Source organism: Diplotaxodon limnothrissa, linkage group LG17 (genome assembly GCF_057381915.1).
Source record: "Diplotaxodon limnothrissa isolate DT_005_m linkage group LG17, D_limnothrissa_male_GT1.1, whole genome shotgun sequence".
NCBI classification, from domain to species: domain Eukaryota; kingdom Metazoa; phylum Chordata; class Actinopteri; order Cichliformes; family Cichlidae; genus Diplotaxodon; species Diplotaxodon limnothrissa.
The window spans coordinates 30,600,150-30,623,565 of record NC_140612.1 but is presented as its reverse complement, the minus strand read 5'-3'; the positions used below and the strand labels follow the sequence as shown (position 1 = coordinate 30,623,565).

General features: G+C 38.2%; 1 protein-coding gene across 1 annotated transcript in view; it reads left to right on the top strand.

The window, feature by feature from the left end:
- Nucleotides 1-23,416, top strand: part of exoc4 (exocyst complex component 4) — a 149,826-nt gene that overhangs the window by 15,251 nt on the left and 111,159 nt on the right. Inside the window, exons 8-10 of the mRNA XM_085376089.1 lie at nucleotides 1,787-1,955; nucleotides 14,374-14,519; nucleotides 15,360-15,448. Of these exons, the coding sequence (XP_085232215.1) occupies nucleotides 1,787-1,955; nucleotides 14,374-14,519; nucleotides 15,360-15,448 (404 nt within the window). The remainder of the gene's footprint in view (nucleotides 1-1,786; nucleotides 1,956-14,373; nucleotides 14,520-15,359; nucleotides 15,449-23,416) is intronic.

Sequence of the window (23,416 nt, the reverse complement as noted above, 5' to 3'; positions counted from 1 at the left end):
AAAGAACAGACAATATGGATTAGGTTGGACTCCACTGGGAGATAATGAGGAGGACTGTTTACACTTTGTTTGTCCGTCTACACGTAGCTAGGTGTGTTTGTGGGTGTAAGGGCCGGGGTGGTTAGAGTGTGCTTGGGGATTAAACAAAAAAAGCAGTGTCAAAGTCAGAGCCGTAACTTTTGGGTGCCCAACTTTATGCATGTATGCATGATTATGTAGTTTTTTTATGCTTATATTTTTGGAGATTGGTGATCATATATCATTTATCTTACATTTCTGTTTTGTTGTCAGTCTTTCATGTTTATACATGAGAGTCATTGGCATTTCAAGGTCCCTGTCTTTGTGTCACGGAGTTATAGCTCATAGTGATTTGTTCCTCTGTTTCTCTCCATTAATAACATTTGCTTGTGTTACTGTGGGTGTAGTGACAGACAACCAACCAAAATAGTCCCCATTGAAACATGCATCTTGCCTCTCTATTTCCTTTATACCTTCACCGAAAATCTTGGCTGCTTCCCAAAACTCTGAGGATGGTAACATTACAAAAAACGGACAAGCTACAAAATACTGAAATAAATTGCAATAAAACAAAATCTCTCTGTTGCTTTCAATTGAATAAAACTTAATTAAATGGCAGAGGAGAGTACCGACAGACCAACGTTAGACAAATAGTGAATAAATTTAACTTTAACACTGCTACTTCCTAGCTTGGTTGCACTAGGAAGCCATTCACGCTCAACTAATGTAACCTGTGTTCCCTCTTTACCTTGAAAGCTTTGCCCTTGTGTAGAAACTAGATGTAGCAAAGTCTGGATGAAAGCATTAGTGTAGATGAGACCATCCAGGCTGTAGCACTCAGATCAAGTGGAAGGTCAGTTTGGTTTTGGCTGTGCTCTCTTCTTCAGTCAGAGCCATTTAGAAGTAATGAGAGTGCCTGTTCATTTGAGTCCAGGCTGGGAAGCTCACTTGTTTTTTTTTTGTTTTTTATAGTCCCGGTTAAATGGAAAACTGTAAATGAAAACGGCTTCCTGGAATATTGGTCATTTGAAGTGGTCTCAATGGTCTTTTTCATGGGTAGATTATCTGTTATTAGCTATATGTTATTTTTCTGCTGTTTTGGACAGTTTAGATGAGCTTTTTTTCACCCTTGATGTTATAAAGCATTTGCATACATTCCTCACAGTAGCTTGTTGTACTTGTACTTGTATTGTTTAATGTCATACTAGAGAAAGATAATTTGAAACCTGGATCATACTATTATCAAACCTTTCACTGTTCCGCAGTAGTTTTAATGGATTTTCTTAATTGTGAAGCTTAAGCAAACATGACAGAGTGGTCTTCACAGGTGGAAATCTGTGTATTTTGACTTTTGGGGATTGTTTGTCAAAGGTAGGAAATAATTCTATAACCTTGACAAGCTGCCTTAGAACACCTGTAGCTCTCTATTTTACTTACATGGAAATCTCAAGTCATGTGATTTACTGCGGAAGACATACATTTTCCTAACAAATAAAGTGCCCAGTAGAAGTAATGCTGGTTGTCTATTTTAGTTCCTGTATAGACAATAAAGATCCTTGTGAAATGCTTATTAAATAAACATTATACTGCAGATTTATTTTTTAATAAAACAATTAAATATACCATTTAATGCTGTTTGAAGTTTTTGTAATTGTACTTCACTTTCTCCTTTCTATCCTCTCCCCGTGTCTCTATTTACTCCTGACTCTCCTGACCCCTTCCCTTCTCTTCCTCTCTTCCTTTCTGCTCTGTCTGGCTCCCTCTGCAGGCTTCTGCTGGAACTGCTTGAGCTCTTGTTCGATAAGTTCAAGGCAGTGGCCCAGGCTCACAGTGTGGTGCTTACCCACCTGAAACACATCGGGGTGCAGGCCCAAGAAGAGGGCATCAAGCTGTACGAGCAAGCAGATGTCTCTGCTAAGATCCAGACTGTACTGCAGGTTAGTTGGCAACAGCAATGATGAAAGAAATGCAGTCGATATCTGACAATGAAGTGTACAAAAACAGATGTAAATAAAATGAAGCTATGCAGAATAATTAGGAATATTTTAGTCATCTGTCTGAGGAGCTTGAATAATATGAAACAGTTTAACTTTACCATGTCTTTATGGCCAGTAGATTAAAATAGATTTGTAATTTATTCTGAGATATATTATCCTTCTACAGTGGCTCTTACATGTACCGTTACAACTTAAAGTATACAACCATTATTGGGCTATTTATCTGTTTAGAAATGGGACCTGTTTGTTTTCTTTTCCCACGCTAACATACCCTCAGGCTTTTATTTTTCATTCAGTGCCACAGTGATTTGTTCACTCTAGATTTATCCCCCCCAACCCCCTTCTTATAGCAATCTTGTAGCACTTTCACTTATAGTAAATTAATCAGTAGAGAAACAGGCAGCAATGTGATGGATGGCATTCAGTCTGTCAGCAAGGAGTAGCTAGAGAAAAATACAGAGGAGGCTTGATTGCTTGGATTAATTTAAGGTTCTTTAATTGGCGTGTAGTTATGCTCGGTTCTTGATCCTTGCTCCTGTCTGATTGGATGAGGGGGGGTGAGCAGCTGTTCAGTTGACCCGATAGTGACTCTCAGAGGAAAATCTGTGACAGTTGGCATGCGTCTGTGTCCTAGTTTGTGTTTATACCTAACAATGGGTAAAAAAACACACCGATGCACCTTGATTGTGTTTCATCCTTGATTGGGTGATTGATATTTATGACATTTTTTCCGACCGATTTTGCAAAAGATAACTACACTTTTACTTATCTGCATCTGATTTTGTTAGAGTGGATGAGATGCTTCTTCTTTAATATTAATAGGCTGTTCTCATGGATCTATTTAGATGCAGTGTGAATACATATATAAAAAATATGAACACAGCAGGTTTTGTTTTGTTTTTTTTGAGTGGAATCTATAAAAACAGGGAAGAAACTTTCTCCAAGGGTCTACCTGGATGCCTTTAATGTTGCCATTGTAATTGATTGGACATATTACTGCTACTTTCATTACTGATCATACAAATGTAAAAATAAATAAAATGACAGAATGCTAAATTGGAAACCCATCTATTTCTAACTCACGCACTCTTCTGCTTCCAATTACTTTAGTCCTTTTTCCAGCTGGCATGCATAGATGCACAAATGAAGGCATGTTTAGGTGTGTGTATGGGTTTCTAGGGTGTGAAACAGCATAGGCATGCACTATAATTGCTCTGCTCTACCAGCATCATTATATAAGACATTAAACCATTCACTTGCATTCGACCACTGCCAACACCCAGTTGCCAGGGCCTCCACTGTCCCCTGGCTCTGCGATGGGAGATAATGTAATCTCTTGATTAGAATACTCATTATGTGAGATGAGGTTTTCTTATTCAGTCACTCGTGTTATTATTTCCTGACTGATTATATCAATAAAAAGGCCTGTAGTCCATCCCTCCTTCCCCTTGCCATTTCCCTGCATGTTCATTCGTCTTTCTCTATGATCCTGCATTTCCATTTCCCTTCCTCTTTCCTTCAGCTTCATTCCTGTTGCCTCTGTATTACAGTCTCTCAATTTCCCAATACCTTGTGCATACCCCTCTTGCTCTTTGTAATTTCCTCCTTAATCTCATTATCTGGCTTTCTTTTTCTCTCTCGCAACTCCCACACTCACTTTCACCCCCTTCGTTTAGCCCACTCTGTCTTAGAGAGTCACATATCAGCAATGAGAGAAATTAAATTCCTACTGCTCCCATAGTGGCTCTGTTAAATTTTATTAGATACTGAGCCAGTTCTTATCTCACGCCTTAAGACCCACAAAGGGGCAGGAGCCTTCTCAGCACCAGCCAGACTTTAGTTGTGAGCTTTATGTTAGTCACTCATTATGCATTTCACTCGAGTTTGTTTCTCTTTAGTTTTGCATAAATACTTTAACTCTTATTTAATGTTCCATTTAATGTTCCGCTGCAGAATAGGCCACCTAAAAGTAATACTTTCAAATTTTGTGTGCTGACTAGCTCCATATTTTTTATTCTCTAACTCAACTAGAACTGTTTTGAATGATTCACAGCTCAAAATAATTCTTATTTATCACATACTGGGCTGAAACAAGCTGGTTTATTTCACACCTGCTTTCTTGAAGCTAGTAGTTCTCGCACCATAGAGTTGGGCCAAACTGCTGGCATGAGTCCCTGAACGGTTGGACACAGACATGATACCAACTTGAATTAATATAGTTAACTATTTTTAGATGTAAATGAATGGTAGTTTGTTGATCGATTGATAACAATTGTGCAACGTGAATCTTTATCAGGTTTTAAAGTGGGGCTTCCTAAAAAGTACTACTGCAGAACTTTGATGTGATTGACTGCCCCTCAAAAACAAAACAGGAGATGGGAGGGGTCTATGTGCTGTCAGTCACAGCTGTGTGCCTGAGATGCCCATATTAAGGATATCCTCTCTCACTGACATCACACATTACAGTACTAGTACATACACTGGCCTTATTATTTTAAGATTCTGGCCATTTTAATGAGTATCCACAACTGTATAACACAAATTAAGACAGAAGGCTAAAGGGTCCAAATAGGAAGAATCCCCACTAAAAGGTGAGGAAATACTCAGGCATCTTGTTAGTTCAGTATTTGCAAAGGTATCAGTGAAGTAGGAGAGACTTGTTAAAACCCAAACCTTTTACCACTAGCTTTACTAACATGCTTTATCCTTTTGCCCTTAAATTATTTGAATCCCAGCCTGTCTTGTGCCTCTTATTGCAGTTCACATGTTTGATGGGCAGAAACCTCTTGGTGGGTGTTATTTTTTTCCCCTCTTTGAGAGCAACCAGGTTGACCTTTCCACATGACATACCAGTAGACAGATGCAAGAGCTGACAGAAACACACGGTGCACCTAGTTACAAGGCCTTGGCAGAGAGACTCCGTTCATCAGTGTGTGACTGGGGCCCGGTAGGCTTAGAATGGGGAGCGGGTAAACAAGATTTCTAAAGTCAGGATGCATGTAATGGTCCTAATCCATGTTCAGAAAAGCCTGAGATGCTTCTGTTGGTTGTTTATTTCAGTGTGGAAGTATTGATTCAAAGCATGAAAGACTGTATGGTAATCAGTAGTTTTGAGGCTGGAAGGAGTGTTTTAAATGCCACTTTGCAGTTTTTCTAGTGGCTCTCTGTATAATGTGTGCAAGTATATCTATTGATTATTTACGCCGCCACTGAAGTTACATTTCTAAGCACATGTCACCAAATGCCCTTCCTACTCGCTATCTATCCATGACAATTTTTTCCGTCTTTTTTCACCAGAAACGATGCTTTTCTTCAAAGCACTCTGTTTTGTCAAAGAAATAACGCACTGGAATTTTGGTATATCCATACATATTTATCAAGTTTCTCTTTTGACATCGAAAATATACTACGACATCAGACAGTTAAGCAGGCCTGGACTGTTTAATATGATGATGTCTGAATTAAAATTTTAGTCAAAACAACATTTTATATATACCAAAGGAGAAAATCCATCACTTTCATTAGAATTGTGACCTAGATGGAAGCAGCAATACGTTACCAGGTAATTGGATAGCATAGTTCATAAAATCTCACAGTTCATAAACGTTTACGTACATTCTTAATCAAGACTGTCCAGTGAGAATGTTATTAAATCTATATTTAGCAGTCTGGCTAGTGGCGTCCATCATCACCCTTTGACCTCGTCTTCTGTTGGGTTTGAGGCCTAAAAGTTTGTTAATTAGCTTGCCATTTACACATACTACAAGGATTTTTGATTGTGTGACTGCTTGCTGAAACCATTGTCTCCTCTGGTGTGTGACCAGAGTGCAAATAATACTTTTAATGAGTGGTTTCCTCTCTGCACACAAGGATGTTTGAGACTGTATTTGAAAATATGGATGTTCACCATTAGTCTTCCCAAAGAACTGATTCCTAGACTATTGAAACTTCACAAGGGAACACAAGCTATTAATATTTTCTACTAAAGCAAAAGGTAAATTTACTACAAGGGTGGACTGAAGTTTTTTTATGTTGCTCTAAATAATGATTGAAATATTAAAAAAGGAAACTTTAATACGATTGCTTTTTCCTGCCTCATGCTATATTTTCTTAAATCCTCCCTCCCTGTAATACTCTTACTTCTCAGAGTGCTTAGGATATCTTGCTTCCATGAATTTCCTACAGAGTTTTCTACTATTTTCTTTTGTTCTTGTGTTCCTGATTATTTGCCTGGTCATTTAGGGTATTTTGGTTAGGAAGAGAGCCTATAGCTTGATCCATATCTGCTTCATGAATTAATCCTTTTTTGTGCTATTGAATAATAAAAGGGGTTTGTTTTGTTTGTATCAAAAAAAAATATGAACACACAAGTGGCTTAAATATGCATTGTACGAAATCAGCCCATCAACAGAGTGAAAATGAGTAGAAGTGAATTGCCAGAGAGGAGCCAGAAGACAATAAGCTCCTTTAATTAAATATGAAGCAGAGACATCGCTATGTTGTTCTCACCCAACATTTTAATCAATGTGTCACATTTGTTCTGGCCTCCAAAGACTGTAATATTTACATATTGCGGAGTGGAGGGAAGTCTACCATGTCTGTGGACCCCCCTCCCAATAGACAGACACACACACACACACACACACACACACACACACACACACACACACACACACACACACACACACACACATAATCCAGATACGTAAAAAATCACTGAACATTGACGTATGACATATGTTTTAGCAATAATTGTCTTTAGTTGTTGATGGTTATACGATATGTGTGAATAATCTTTTGAATAAAGGGTGTCTCATATGGAGTTATTACAGTTGTCCACCTCTTCAAGATCAAGATATTTTATGTGTACAGTACACGTACATAGCATACTAATATATGTAGCGAAGTTGCTTTTAGTTTAGTAGAATATAACCAATAAGTCACATATAAGCAGTATGTTTTAACTCTATATTTAAAATGAAAGGAATTCTTCACTTAATCTAGTCAGGCTCATTTTAATTTATGAGCCACATAAATCTCAATTACACTGGGCCAGCAAGGCCATTTCATATTAATCTATAAAAAACTACAGTTTTTACCATTCTCGTGGTGTAAAGAACCACAAGTACATTCAGAACAGGTTCAATTAACCATCCATTTTCAACAGATGATGAAAAGTCTGAGATATCCTAAGAAGAAATAAGTGACATTTGAAAATTATGCAATAAAATACAATATCTGCCATATTGTAGAGTGTAGACCAAGGCGGTTTGTTGTATAGGATAATGCCCAAGAGCTTGGTTTCCTTTACTTGCTGGATGGCTGGTATGTTTATATGGTATTACTGTCTCATGTCATAGCTTTAACTGAGTACCATACTTTTTACTGTGGATGTGCTAAGTATCAGTTTGTTTTGATCCATTATTCAAAAATATCTAGCTCCCTGTTCAAGATAGCAGTCAGACCAGCCGATGTCATTGCTGATGCATATGCTCAGCTATAATGTCCATTAATCTTCATCCTTTTGATGTATTCACTGCTGTTCTGAATATCTCTTAAAAGAGAATAAAACACATTTATTGTTTATAGCATAAATACACTTAAAGTGTTTGTTACATTTCAAAAAAAAATGTTGAGGACACAGCAAGGACACAGACGAGTAAAAAGGGTTTCAGTGAACATTCAGACACACCTCCCTTTCCTCTGTCAGCAAGATAGCCTTCAAAAGATTGACTAGATGCAGCCCCTCCAGGTGGGAACTCCTGCTGCTTAGCAAGAGTTCAGCACTGAGAGAGTAGTTGTGGCTGAAGCTCTGTCAGAACTTGTGAAGGTTATTGAAGTTTCTGGAACACAATCAATACCGGGTGTATACAGAACCCTTTTCTTTGACGGCCAAGGACACTTTGGGCTTTAACTTCAAACTGGCAGCAAGGGATATCAGTCAATGTTTTGTGACAAGACACTAGCCAAGGGATTTAGTGGGAGACAGCCGATTTCAATAAAGACTTGAAAAGAGAAACAAAGTGCTGAGATTGTTCTCTCAGCTGCTTTAAGATTACTTAATAAGAGGAGGAAGGTGGAAACAAGGAGAGAGAATGAAGTGATATTTATTCCTTTAAATTTAGCCAATTGACTGCTTAGTTTACACAATGACTAGTGCTCACCTGCAAAAATGTGAATGATGCTTCCATAATTGAACTGATTGCTGAGCTGTTAGGGCCCTAATGGACAGAACAGAAGATGAGTATACACTTCCTCCAAGCATAAAAGGTGACATCAGGACACTTCAGTTAGGAAGAAATACATGGGAGTGCTGGAAATGAATAACAAAGGCTGACTTCCATTAAGGTTCCCTTCTTTTTAATTTAACTTAGCACTCAGCACATTGAGTCTCATCCCAAACTAAATCAGTCCAATCTACTCAAGTACCAAACATCTTGCATCTTGGTTAAAAAGCGCTGGCAAAATTATTGTTATTATTAATATTATTATTTTTTGTCATCTCTTTAGAAGTGTTTGGCATGTTTACCCACTCAAACACACAAACATACACTCCAGTCACAGGAAGTTGTAGGCTTAGTCTTATTTGCTGTGAAGACCCATTAGTCAAAGCCTCCCTGTTTCTGTTTCATGGATTTTCCCATGAATCTAAGTTTTTTTTTTTGTTTTTTTTTTATGGAATTCAAAGTGTGTGTTCCATCATCTCTCTCACTCTCATCTCTTTAATTGGAAGTCAAAGTGAAAGTCCATTGGACTAATATAATTGGCATCCAGCTAAACTCATAGCAAGATGTTGCTGTAATATTTATTTGGCTGATTCTTCACCTGAGCTGTTTAAACAACAGGAGATGTTGAAAGATGTGAGTTTCTTCCATGTGGTACCAGCTGTTGCCAGTATTTAAAGTGCTAAGAGAGCTTTGTAGCATTATTTTTTTGTATATTCCCAGGAATTCTTGTTTCTCTATTAGTACTACCAATTCAGCAGACCATTTGTAGACATGCTGTTTTTGGTGCGTGTGTGTGTGTGCGTGACCTTGGTTTAATAAGAGATTAGGAAAATACAGGAATGTAGGTTGCCAAATGGAATGGACTTTGTGGCCATTCTGAATAATAGTGAATGAATGTCTCACGAGTTTTTGCATTGCTATGGAAATACTGAGCCTTCTCTTTGATTTGGCAACTGCAGTCACAGTGCTGATCATTCCTGAGCTGACTCTGAAGGACCTGTATTTTATATCACGTGCAACTGCATTTGCCTTGGTTTTTGTTGTTTCCCTGGGGTTTTTTTTTTTATGATTCCATGTCCCTCTATCTCCGCATAATCATCCTGTGCTTTTCCAAATCCCTATTTATTGCTGTTCCTCTTTTAAATATACTTTCACCAATGTCGGTTGTAATATAGTTCCTTATTTTCAGTATTCCGTTGTTGTGTGCTTCACAGAGGAGCTGTTTGGTAAAAAGCATGTGACAGTAAGAGAATCTGTGCCTGCAGTAATAGCAGCTTTAATAGGATTTCAGGTTCTTGACCTGAAGGGTAAGAGGGAGAAAGAAAAGCTGACGATAAGATTGCCATGGTCGTAGGATTGAGACAAGTACAATATATCCAGGTCTTAGGAGTAGTTTTGCAAGTTTGCTGAGTGTGCTTGCTTGCATTGATAGGAGGGATTACTTTTTGGTATTACAACAAATATCAGAGATGAATTTAGATTGCAGGGTTGTTATCTTGGAATAAGATGAAATGCTTCAGTACAGTGTTGATCTATATAAATGCCTCTACAGCACATTAAACAGTATTAGTGGGAGACAGGTAACAGGCCAAAACTATTGCCACCTGCAACATTTCATTCGTGATTAATGTTGGTACCATCCTCACACACTGAGATTGGGCTCTAAGTTTGCATGCATGAATGCTATATTTGGAACAGTCAGTGCTAAGCAACTAGGTTGTGCCTTGTTTGTGTTCAACAGACTCTGGACAGCATGGCATGACTGATTGTAGTTTGCTTATATGATATGTAGATTGCTAAAGTTGAGATCCGTGGCATTAAGAAATAACTTGCTTGTCATTTTATAACTCGAAACCAAACTGAAACGCTCTTGACAAGCGACAAGGATGAATTCATCGGCCTCTTAAACTGTTCTGTTTTTCTTTCTAATTAGTTTTCACACTGTAGAGTAAGAGTAAGATGTATTTAGTTACCACCACTACAAATTAAAACACATTTTCATTGGTTTGGCTTTACGACAAAGTAACTTTGTTAGGAGCAATGAAATCTTCATCAATGAGCCATCTCCCTAATGGATAAATAAATAATTTGAACATTTGATGTGAAGAACTTTTGTAAGTTAACAACTCTGTAGCATACTTTGCAGAGGATCTTTGGCGGGGCGATCGTGGCTCAAGAGTTGGGAGTTCGCCTTGTAATCGGAAGGTTGCCGGTTCGAGCCCCGGCTTGGACAGTCTCGGTCGTTGTGTCCTTGGGCAAGACACTTCACCCGTTGCCTACTGGTGGTGGTCAGAGGGCCCGGTGGCGCCAGTGTCCGGCAGCCTCGCCTCTGTCAGTGCGCCCCAGGGTGGCTGTGGCTACAATGTAGCTTGCCATCACTTGTGTGTGAATGTGTGTGTGAATGGGTGGATGACTGGATATGTAAAGCGCTTTGGGGTCCTTAGGGACTAGTAAAAGCGCTATATAAATACAGGCCATTTACCACTTTGGCAGAGATTTCTTAAGCAGCAAACTCTCTTTGTAAACTTCACTCAAAGGTGTTAAATCAGCAAATACTAACTAGTTACCTAAGTACTTGTATTCTCTCTGGGTCTTTCTCCTCATTTTCTTTATCTCCTTTTTCCGATTAGCATTCTGTTCAGTTTTCACTTCCACCTATAATCCTTTGCTCTTTCTATTTTCCACAGCTCTTTTGCACCATTATCTCCCCTTCTTTTCTTCTCCCGTTCGGTGTTGCTTTCCACCTCCCATCCCTCTCTGCCTCTATCTTTCTCTCTGTCCTAACAGTCCAGTTAATTGCCTCCAAAGTTCACTCTGTCTCTGGGCTAATGCAATTTAAGTAGGGTCGGAGCCCCTTCATCAGCCCAGCGCTGGCATTTCATTAAGTCTGCTTGGGTGTTAGCTTGCAAGCAAGTCGGGGTTTCGCTCCATCAGCTCATCATTAGTAATTAATACACTGATAGGATTAGCTGCAGCATGAGGCTAGTGGCAAGTGGTCGCTCTGTTGTTGCCAGTTGGAGAGGGCGTGTGTAATATGTTTTCCAGCTCTGTATGTGATCAGGGGAAGTGTGTTGGCGAGAACAGTTAGCTTGTGTATTTACATGAGTGTCTGTGACGAAAGCCATATTTTCAGTCTTGTTTAATTTATAGGTTGTAAGTTATAAAAGATTTTTGGGTCCTTTTCATTTTGGGTCCATTTTGGCTTAAAAGGCATTTTAAAAAATTTCCAGTAAAACATCTGCATTTAACTAAATCTAACACAAGATTTTACCTGAGATGATGCGATCCACATCATATTTCCATGGATGTGCACTTGGATTAATATGACTTTTAGCGACTGAAGGCTTTCCCGTGCTTGATGGGAGGGGTGCTCTCCGCAGTGTTAATTACATCATTATGGTTGGGATGGATCTCCATCTGCTCAGCCATTACTCCTGTCCCATTCTGGGCTGACCCACACTGCGTCTCAGAATTAGACACACACAGGCTAAATGGCCCTTCTAAATTATGAAGCTATTAGATATGGGAAGCTATTTTAGAACATATGTATTCACAGAGAGAGAGAGAAATGAAGAAGGGTGAGAGAGAAAGGAAAAGATGAGGTAGAGAGAGCAACAGAGAAAAAATAGAAATGTGAGAAATGAGAGATGACGCCCTAAGAGATTTTGAAAAATGAGACAATGAAAGAAACAGAGGGAATGTGCAGATAGAATGATAAAGGAGAGGAAGTGAACTTTCTGAGTCTGGCCAGTGTTTCAGTGTGCTTGTTCTGGACTATTGTTAGAAATTGATAAGATTTTTATGAAGCATGATAAGACGTTGATAGATCTCACCATGGATCACGCAGACAGATCAGAGAAATAGATGACAAGACTTTTTTCGGCACTCATCAATAGTACCCAGTCATGTCGTTGGCTGCCTTCTGTCCAGAGGTCTGTTCTTCATAATTATTTGTGATGCACGTTTATGCTGAAGGCCACAAAAAATATAAAAAAATATAAAGTTTATACCAGCCCTTTTTTGTTTTGTTTTGTTTTTTTTTTTAGCAGACTCTATCTGCAAAAAAAAAGTCATCTAAAGTTTCAATTTCCCATCAGATGTGATATGAACGCATGAGTCACCAAAATGTTTGTGGGTTTATTCAACCAAAAATAATAGTATTCTAGAAAATAGATGTTTCTCCACAGCTGCCACAAGAACTGTCAAGAAATCAAAGGGAAAAAACCCAACAACAAACAAATTGGTTATTTTTTTTGCAATAAAGCTTTGCTTTAAAGCTCTTCATTGAGCAGCAGTACTAGAATAGGATATAAAATGGAATAGAAACATATTTAGTGTCACTGTAACATGTACAGTGAAATTTAGGGCAGTTTCAAAAGTGAATAGATCAACAGTCATATAAAGCTATATAAAAATTAAATAAGAAATCAAAAAAAAAAAAAGAGACAAAAGCAAAGTCACGTGGACAGCATGTAGCAGCATGTGATCTTTCTGTAAGTCTGGCTATGAAAACCCAAATTATCCAAAAAGTTTATATCAAACTCACAAGTTTTTGAAGTCATTTTTTATAACCAAACTAGACATGACAATGAGGCTGTTTTCTTTTTCCTATTATCAATAAAGACACCTGCTGTACAAAGACCTTAGGATATAAAAAAAGCCCTACATGAATAATCTGACAACAGAACTGAGCAGGAGGGTCAAGCTCCAAGGATACGATTGTGAGTCATTAGTAAGCCTAAGGACTTCATGTTACCATATCAGAGTTTAGGTAGTATTAAGATAAAGCATATAAATGGTATACATATAAGAACAACAAAAAAAGGAGTTTCGTCATTTTACATTAAAACATGATACAGGTGACTTTGTGACATTTAAAAAAAAAATAAATAACATTTATTCAGAAAGACTCCTCAAGATGAGTTTGCATTATTGTTATATAACTGTACATTTTATTATCACATCTCATTTTTACTGTTACTAAGAAACAGCCCCTCGAAATAGATGTTTAACTTGTGCACTGCTTGTACTTTTTTTGTACAGCAGAAAAAATGTTAAAAAATGTAAATAATGAAAATATTTTAAAAGTTAATAATTGGTTGTGATTCTTACTGCATTATTTCTGCTGACCGACTAAAAGAAAACACTAAAATATTTACTCTAAAGTGACATGATTGGAGCTTTATAACTTTAAAAAAATAGAAAGTCACTTTCTATGTAAAATGTAAGTAAAAAATAGAATGCAATGATTTTATTGGAACTTAGAAAAATAAGAAAATACCGATTACCGATTATACCAAATATTACCGGTATTTATTTAGAATTTGATGGCAGCAACTTGCCTCAAAAAAGTTGGGACAAGCTGTGTGTACTGCTGTGTAGCAAAATTTAACTTGTGAATTGAGACCAGTTGCTGGACTTTTTAGAGAGGAGTGTATTTTATTGTTATCTGACAAAGTTGCTCAACATTCCTATTTCTTCTTTGTTTTATTATTAATGATAAACCAAAAGTTTTTAGTTGCTGAAAATTCAGTTGACCTGAAAACAGGCAAGTTCAGCAGCTGGACTCCTCTACACTGCCACGCTTTTGTAATAGATGCAGTACGTCGTTTAGTGTTAACTTGCTGGCATCTTCTTTCCATGATAACATTTTAACCTTGTGGATGGCCCATGCAATGATTTCCATAACATGTCTGTCTTTAGTGCAGCGCCGCCTGAGGGCCTGAAGATCCAGTATTGATTTTAGGCTTTGCATACATATATTTCTTCCATATTCTCGGAACCTTTTGATGAGATTATGTAACGTAAATGATGAGATATTCAACGTCTTCACCACTATTTGTAATTTTTGCATATTGGTGAACCTCTGGCCCTCATTACTTCTGAGAATCTCTCTCTCTCTCTCTAATCTCTCTAAGATGTTCTTTATATACCCAATCATGTTACTGTCCTGTCGCTAATTATTTGCAAAATGTTCCTCCAGTTCTTTGTTTTTGTGTACCACGCATTTTGGCTACATTTACCTTGTGATTAGATTGACTTAAATATATTTCCCCTGCATTAGAAACAATTTTTAGTTCTTAAAAACTGTTTCTTCAGATTTTTCACCCATTGTTTTTTGTATTGCTTAGGTTCTGCTTATGGAGTATTTGGATGTGAAGAACAGCCGCAGTGCTACGGAGCCCTCAGCTCAGCACTCCTATGCGAGCACTGGCAGTGAGTTTGCTGCCTTTTTTGCAAAGAAAAAGCCACAGCGTGCCAAGCAGTCGCTCTTCAAGTAAGGATCACATTACTTTCTCTAATGTTTGTGTTAATCCAAGTTTGAAAAAATAGGCAAGAAAGAAAAGCACGTGAAACACAAAAAATAAAACACCAGAGTCTAATGATCTATGTAGCTTAAAATCTGTTGAATTATACTTTGAGACCAGCTATTCTTAACTGTACTTGTAGAGCAGTGTGTTTCTTCCTATTAGCAGTGCACTGAGAATAACAGAGGAGCCGTATCAAGCTCTTAGCATGTTTTTATGTGAAGGGTCCTTAGCTAACCATTAATCAGTCATATATTTCTCAACTAATTAAAGGGGATCTACAATGCCCATTTCCAGCTTCATATTTTTCTAGTTGGATTATACCTAAAGAATTATTATTCTTCAAAAGAATTATTATTTGTCTTTTACTGGGTCTTGCTGCACTCATCTATTATGAAATAAGCTGTTTTAACTCACTTAAGGTCAAAGTCCCTTTAAAAAAAAAAATCTGTCCTCTGATTGGCTCCCTATTGCAGCGTTAAGGATATCCCTTCTCAATAATATCATACAAAGCCAAGATTAGAAAAAATGGTCTGATGCTGACCGCTTACAGCACATTGAAGCTTAGCTCACAGGTACTTAACCCACAGTTGTAACACTATATGCCAGTTATTAAGGAAAATCAGAATAGTTTTACCTTCCGTTCATCTGTAGTCTTGTCAGGTAGTTTACAGCAACAGTTACTACTAACTTCACAAAATGTGTTTTTATGTATGAAATTCTGGATTTAAATTCCATGTATGTGTCTCATTTTCACACCTTTGAGTATTATGCTGATATGTTGTTCCCCCTTGTTGAACCTTTTGCAGGTTTGAATCATCATCCCATGCCATCAGCATGAGTGCCTACCTGAGAGAACAGAGGCGAGAGCTCTACAGCAAGAGTGGAGAATTACAAGGTGAGGAGAGGGATGGATGGATGAACTGAGCAGTTTAAAGTAGAGAGGGAGAGAGCTGATTCTCTAATACAGACAAGGGACAGACTGAAAGCAAAACCTGAACCCTTGAACCTATAGTGAGGACATCGGGTGTCTCTGTTATGCTGTGGTAGACATTTTTACGGGGTGGTTTGGTCCACTTGTCCCCTCAGAGAGAACAATTGCTTGGAATCGGTACAAATTTGTTCTGACTGGTCACCCTTGTTCTGTGATGAACCACTTCTATACTGATAGAAGGGAACAGCAATAATTGAAAACTATGACTCATATGCTATGGCTTCAGCAGTCATAGTTCTCAGCTTAATTGAACACCTGACATGTAAGACAATCCTTTTCACCGTGATGGTCAGAAGTTCACACCTTAATACACTTAATCTTCTTATTTTCCTTTAAGTTTCCAACCATTTCTTAGTATATGATAAGTGTGGATTGATGGCAGGAGGAAGAGATAAAAAGGTATGACAGGGCCAGATGGTGTGAAAAGTACTGACGGAATAGTAATGGATTAAATTGGATAAGAATTTTTTCAACTTGTGTGATAATAAAAGAGCAGCATGAACATAGAGATGTCGTCTAAATGGATGAAAAGAAGGACAGGGGTTATGGAAGAAAAACTGTAAAAAAGACATAAAGACGTGGACCTTGCTTGAACACAATCGATAATACTAATACCCCTCACCCTCCTATAAGGTTGAGGAGTGTGAGGGGTATTAGGTCATGTTTGGCTAAGATAGAGGTGTCTGCGGTGGAAGGATGGTGATGGAAAAAGTTTGGTAAAGAGGAGGAATGATAGCGTCAGAGAGATGTGACTACAGTGCAGTGAAGATGGGGAGGACATGCTGCAGTTCGAGAAGTCGCACTTAAGAAAAAGGAAAGGGAGACAACAGGAGTGTGAAGAGGGAAATGGCGATAGATTGACGAGATGCACAGAGCGGGGTGACTTTGCAGAATCCGCCTACAGGGAGAGGCCTTGAAAACCTCTCACTCACACTTTCACGCACGCACAAAATAGCACAGTGAGTGAGCTACACAGCCAGACCCTGGAGAGTCTAAACTGTTGTGCTGCCCCGACTTCTCTCTTCTCTCTGTCTTTCCTCTCCTCCTCCTCTCTTTGCCTGGCTCTGCTCCTCTGCCTGTGACCTTGAGGTTTCAATCAGCAATGCCTGACAGCACTGTTTGCTGCTGTCTGTTGCTATGCCTTTTCCCCCCCACACCAAACGCCTTGTTGACATAGTATAGATAAAATAAAAGGTAATTTGAAAAGACTAGTTGATTTAAAAAAAAAAAAAAAGTGCAAAAGAGATCCTCTAGCACTGTCTGCACAACTTCTTATAACTATCAGGGGTAAACTGTATAAATAATGCGGCATTGATTAGGCTAGATATTTAGCTTAAGGCTGAAATTACAATGCCGGCTGTACTTCTTTTCTTGACGAGAAATGCCACTCATACTGCACTGAGTCTGTAAATATATGCAAAATTTATTACCCCAGCTCCCCACTGCTACAAAACGAGCAGCACTGATTAACTGTCGATGAAGGAAAACCCCCAAATGGTCTTCATATAACGGCGCTTTTTTTTTTCTTCTTCCATCTGTCGGTGCCTCAGAAAGAAGGTGGAAAAATATTTTTTTTGACTGGCTGAATGCCTCAAGGGTTTATAAGAAGATGAGATTTCTCTGGGCTTTCATTTCACCTGTCACAATGCGTAGCACCGACCACAAGCCCAGGCCAAGGCCTGAATGGCTGAAAAGAGAATGAAGGAGTAAGAAATCATTTAGAAAGTGAAATAAGTCAGCTGTGATGGAGGGAGGGGAAAGATGGATGAAGGAGGAGGGAGGTTAAAAGTCATTGTTTTCATCAGGGTCTTGCGAAGAAGCCATTAAGAGCTTTCTGAAGGAAGAAATTAGAAAAATATGTATTGAGACAGTGTGGAAAGGGACTTTTTCTCTCTCTCTTCAAATTAAACTTACCATAGGGAAGGAAGGTGAGGAAAAGAGTTAGCAATGAGAGATTGAGTTGATTAATTCTTCTAGCTCTGGGATTACTCAACACTTAAAGCTTAGTCATGTGTGTCCTTCTGTCTTTTTACTTGGAGTTTCCTAAACTCCTTTTTTTTTTCCCCTTAACGGTCTGCTTCAAGTCAATATAGTTATTAACTGAAACGCTCACCAACAGAGTCTTGGAAATAAGAGTTTGATTGTTCATTTTAAATCCAGCTATGCACCGTTAACAAATGCATAAAAATGGTAATGCACAAACTTCTCAACTTCAGATACTTTTGAATTTTGCACTTTCTGGTGATACTTTCTGGAGATGCACCACTACAGAATTTCAGGGCCAAAGCAAAAACAAAGAAATATTTTAATCTTTGTAGACTTATTTAACTGTTTCAACAGACTAATTACTTTCAGACTTTTCTGTATTTATTTTTATAAGCATGTGTGGGCTACAAAAGCCAAAGGATAATTTTAGATGCAGATTATTGTCAAAGATACCAAGCTTTTAAAAAAATAAAATACAAATCAAGTTAGATTAGGTCTTCTTCTATCCTCAAAGCTTTAGAGTTTAGCTAATCTTCTGACACATAGGTAATTAGGCTGAACTGTTACCAGCAATTAGTGTCACAATTAAAAGCACAGAGGAGTGACATAGAAAAATCAGCATTCATGGCTGGGTTTTTAAGTTTGTGTAGGATTTTTCTTTTCTTTTCTTTTCTTTTTTTTTGAAACTGAACCCTCTATTTAGTGAGGTCTCACTATTCTGGGGCAATGTGTAAGAGGACTGGCTCAGTGGAGCCATTTGGAGCACGATGACCTGACTGTCTTCTGTGTGGCCCCATTTGTTCTGCCTTTACGAAAGGCCTCAAGGACATCCTAGCTGCTTTTTGATAATGTGAAAGCTCATTGTGTTCCCTTAGGGCATAAGAAAATAACACAGAGGAAGAATAAACTACTACTACTGAGTGGAGTTATATTTTACACTTTTCTCTTGTGTATCCTGAAAAATTATTTCAGCTCTCAACAAAATTTCTGGAACAAAGTTAACAATACTTTGAGTTTCTGTTATCATTATCTTAAAGCCCCTGATTTATTGGGCATCCTTGACATTTTATATGTGATCACATTAATATAAAAGACGCTTGCTTTTGGGTAGGTTTGTCAAACAGTGACCAAAGAGTCAAATGCCGTCATTCATTAAAAAATTAACACATAGTTAAACCATTTTAATATTGCATTGCCTCCACAAACCAAAATAAGAGGCACAACTGCTTCTGTAGGTTCATTCGTTTTAACACAGACATGCCTTTTACGTACTTACACATAAAATAATTGGGCTTGCTTGTATTAATTATATAGGGTAATTAATTGTGAAATATATTTCTTTATCAAGCCATCTGGCTCCTGTGTTGCATCAATCTTTTCCTAAGTTAGCCATTTAATAAGGCTTATTGAGTATCTTTTTATATAGCACAGTTAAGGTTCCTCAGTTTTGTTATCTACTGATCAAAATCAGGTGCATTGAGTGCAGTCTCTTTAGTCAGGTTAGGTTAGTTGTTATTTGAAGTGCCGCAGGTTTAAAATGACCCCCATTGGGTCTTATCACTTGAGACTTTTGAATTGTGAAGATTTGGTTTTTTTGAAGCCATGATTTACAACTGTTAAGTTAATTACTTATTAACTGTTAAGCTAATGCACAGTCTTGGAGCACCATGCCAGATCTTGTCTCATCGGCTGATCAGGAGAGAGGTGGTGGATCAGCCCACAACCACAGAGGAGGAGCTTGTTTATGTTCTGTTGGGGCCACAGTCAGTAAGAATACCATTGGTAACACACAACGGCATAATGGTCATTGAATCTTCTTAAACCACTGGATTAAGAAGAATGAATCTTGCATGGTCCTGCTGCTTAAGAAGGCACATGTGCAGGCCCCTCTGAAGTTTCCCAGTTTATATCTAAATGATTCCGAGTCTGGGAGCAAGTCCTGTGGTAAGATGAAACCAAAATTGAGCTCTTTGGCATCAACTCGACTCACTGCGTTTGGAGGAAGAGAAATGCTGAGTATGGCCCAAAAAACACCATTCTCAGAGTCAGTAAAGCCAGAACACTGAAGATAGTTTGTCGATGGGTCTTCCAGCATGGCAATGATGCAAAAAAACTGCTTAGACAACAAAGGAGTGGCTAAGAAAAAAGCAGGTGTCCAGACCTCATCCTATAGAAAATTTAAGTTATCAAAGTGCAACCAAGAAAGATAAAAGATTTAGAGAGTTTCTGTAAAGATTAAAATGGTTATTTCGCTCAGTGACAGACAAATCAATTTCTAACTTGTAGCTATGTAAAGCATTTTTACTGGATTTTTGTTTGATATTCTTTCTCTCTTTATTCAAATGAAACTACCATAAAAAATAAAGTGTTCATTAATTTGTAAGTGGGCAAGATTACCAATTCAGCAGGTAATCAAACAATTTCTTTCCCCATTGTATGTTTTTAAGCTACTTTCCTTTTTCCCCCCTTTTATCTATTTTAATGTTTTTACATTTTACAAAAATAAAAAAGCTAAAATCTTTAACAACATTAAAATGGAAAATAGAATGACTCGTTGTAGCTCACCGTCAGGTGTTGAAGTGACATTCCTCCTCTTACTTACCCTAATAACAGTAGTCTAAAAAATTCTCGCTAAATACCTCTCGCTCCCTTATCTCTGCACCTGCAGCAATGTAACTTAAGCTTGAAGGAGTGAGAGCTGCCCCTACACCACACAGCTGTTCTGACTTTGCCACAGAGTGCATGCTGCCCCCAGCAGCAACTTTGCATTCTATGTACCTCAGAACACAGATGGCTGCTGGTAGTGCTGCTTTTAAAAAAATGTAATTATTATAATCAAATTTAGAGTATTCGTTGGCAGCACTACTCTGGGGTGATGTGATAGATGAATAGCTGGCGTGTAGATGACAAGCTTGCTTTGAACGGCGAGACAGACTGGTCAGATCTTTTGGCGAATGCCATTCCCTTAATTTCGTCACACATTTTCTGTCTCTCGTTTGTTTGTCACTATCAATTAAGGCCAAAAATGGCAAATAGTAAAAATAATACCAAACACACACACACTTGTTCTGAAAGGTTACAGTGTTTGTTGTGCTGTTGTACGAGTTCCAGCCTCTAATGTAAGTAAACATTATTGCGAGTAGCAGTATTAATGTGTTATGGTTTTGTAACTTGTCGACAATCAGAAATCTCTAATGGGTTTGAAATTAATATGCTCTGTAATGTATGTCTCCCAAGTTTTGTATACACACGCATATATCGTTACACATGTGCACACAGCTACACAGGCACATGGTCACATGCCCAACATACACATTCAAACACACTGGAGGACTTAATTGCTTGCTTTCTCATCTTGAACGGTTCAATTAATCCAATGCTTCATCTAAAGACTCTATTACATCTCCATATGTAGCCACATCTGGAGTATGTGATTGGAACGCATGTATGTATATGAGACTGCAAGTTAGAGTTTATATGTTGTGTACCTTTTATACACCAAATCCTCAGTTGTCTGTCTAAATGTGGATGTACTGTGTGTGGGTATGCTGCTAGCCTTTGCAAACCACTGCTTCAGAATCAAAGAACCTCATCCAGATTCAATCACATTTCCTATGAATAAATGATGAAAATAGCAATTTTCTAGCCATAGATGTGTCACCACTCCCTCATATTCCTCTGCTTATCTCACAGCCTCTACACGTTTACACCCTCCTCCTTTAGTTTTTTATTGCGTCTTTGTTGTGTGAAGGCATCAGAGTATGCCAGTGGTCATCTGGGAGGTGAAGTGTGAATAAATCCCAATAACTCCTACAGTCTTGCGACACACCATAACGCTTTTAAAGCCTTTTTTTTTCTAATTTTATTTCTCTTTGTGCCGTGGTCGCTCATTGTGTTTTGTACTATATTGCCTTGCCCCGGGGCATGTTTGAAGTGACAGTCTCCCCCCCCGTACACAAAGCCAGCCTGTCGCCACATACTTGCCCCATATGTGCACATAACCAAACATACACACTTTAAACTTATCAATTTCCTTGTAGGTGTGCGCACATACTCCTTCTGCCAGCACTCCAACCTCTGACCTCCCCCTCTCTCTTTGGAAGTGTTCATAATCAACTCGGTTCCAAATCTATTTCACACATTCCCTATTTCCCTTTTGATATTCAAATAGACTTGTTCACAATGTGTCTGGCACAGAAAACAGTCTGCTTGAGTCTCCCTGCACAAGCATTGTAGTTAAAAACAGCTTTCCTTCTTGCCCAACCTTAATACCCAATGCTCAGTCTGAAGTACATAAAAAAGCCTATGTTGTATTAGGGGCTTCTTGTTCGTGCATAATAGCATCATATTCCCACGACAGGAAGGAAACGGGGAAAGATAGAGGTGGAAGAGAGTGGGATGGTAGAAGTGGTGTTCCTTGTCAAACTGATTTGTACACCCCAAAGGGGAGAGAGAAGAGGTGCAAATGGAAAAACGTCTAGCGGGAGACATGGGTGTGGAGGTGATGCTGGGTGGGATATTAGGGGCGGGACTGGCAGGTGTTGTAAGCCACGTGTTCAGATAATATATGTGTAAGACTGGCATGGTCCTGCCAAGTGATGTGTGATGTTACACTCTTTCTCTGTGGAATATATTATGGTTAGGGCAAGGTTATTTTTCAGTATCACTTGGACCACTCAGAAGAGTGATGGGGCATTTACAGCAGGCTGTAACTAACTCTCCAAAAAGTACTCGTACACTAATATTGCTCTTTTCTGTTTAGATTCTCAGGAAAACTAATCCATGTTTTTAAGGTGTAACCTAACTCTGAGCCCAGTGAACATGACACTATGCTTTCATTGGTCACACTTCAAAGCTCCTTAAATCAATTTTTATTGTAGATTCACTGACTTGTCTTCTCAATTATTCTTTTTTCCAGTCATTTGCTGTCCTCATTTGTTGGTCGAATTCAAGGATAATGGTTGTTCACTTATCTTGGAAAGTGATCAATACTTGACTTCCACTGACCTTGCAATTCTAATTTATCATATTCATTAATGGAATCTTAGATAGAATTGAACTTTGTCTGGGAAAAATTCAATAAATGTTACAGGATTATGACTCTGGAATGTCAAACATATTGATACCCCAACTACTACTACTTCTTTTTTTTTATATTTTATTTAATTTCCTCTACTTGCTTTTTCCACATTGATGCGCTCTCACAATTTAGGGTTCATAGTAATCCTTCTTTTTCTGGTATTTAATTACTCTACTTGTTTGCTACTTTTAATATAAAAATTCAGCACATGCTGTGCTTCAGTGTCATGTAACCAGATTGAATTTATATGCACCCTTTTTCTTCAAGGCCAGACCTATATTAATCACTTTATTTTAGTAGTAAAATTCTGGGATTTCCTCAAGTTAAAATGTATTCTACCTTTTTTTTAACAAGAGATGATGTCAGTGGAAAGTTGTTTATGTTCTTCATCACAATACAGAGCAGATCTGCATGTTGCAGCACACGTATTACTGCAGATGTTTCGGCTCACAGTTGTTATTTTAAATGTGTTTGGACTCATCATGTTCAATTTGGCTGCACATAGATATCAGTGAAGTTGATGATACACGCATCCCTACATCCATTTTCTACTGCTTATCTGGTCTGGATCCCAAACATACACACATAAATATGCGCTGGATTCTCATCTGCTACGGAACCAATAATTGAATTACAACAGTTCTGTTGCTGAAATTAGAGTGGCGCACAGAACTAGTGTGGAAAATGAATGCGGCTTATAACAATAATACTGGGTCTTTACTATAGTGTACCTCACCAAGCCTCTTATTATGATAGTGATGGACAGAAGCACGATAATGGAAAACACATTTCAGGCAGTTATTTAT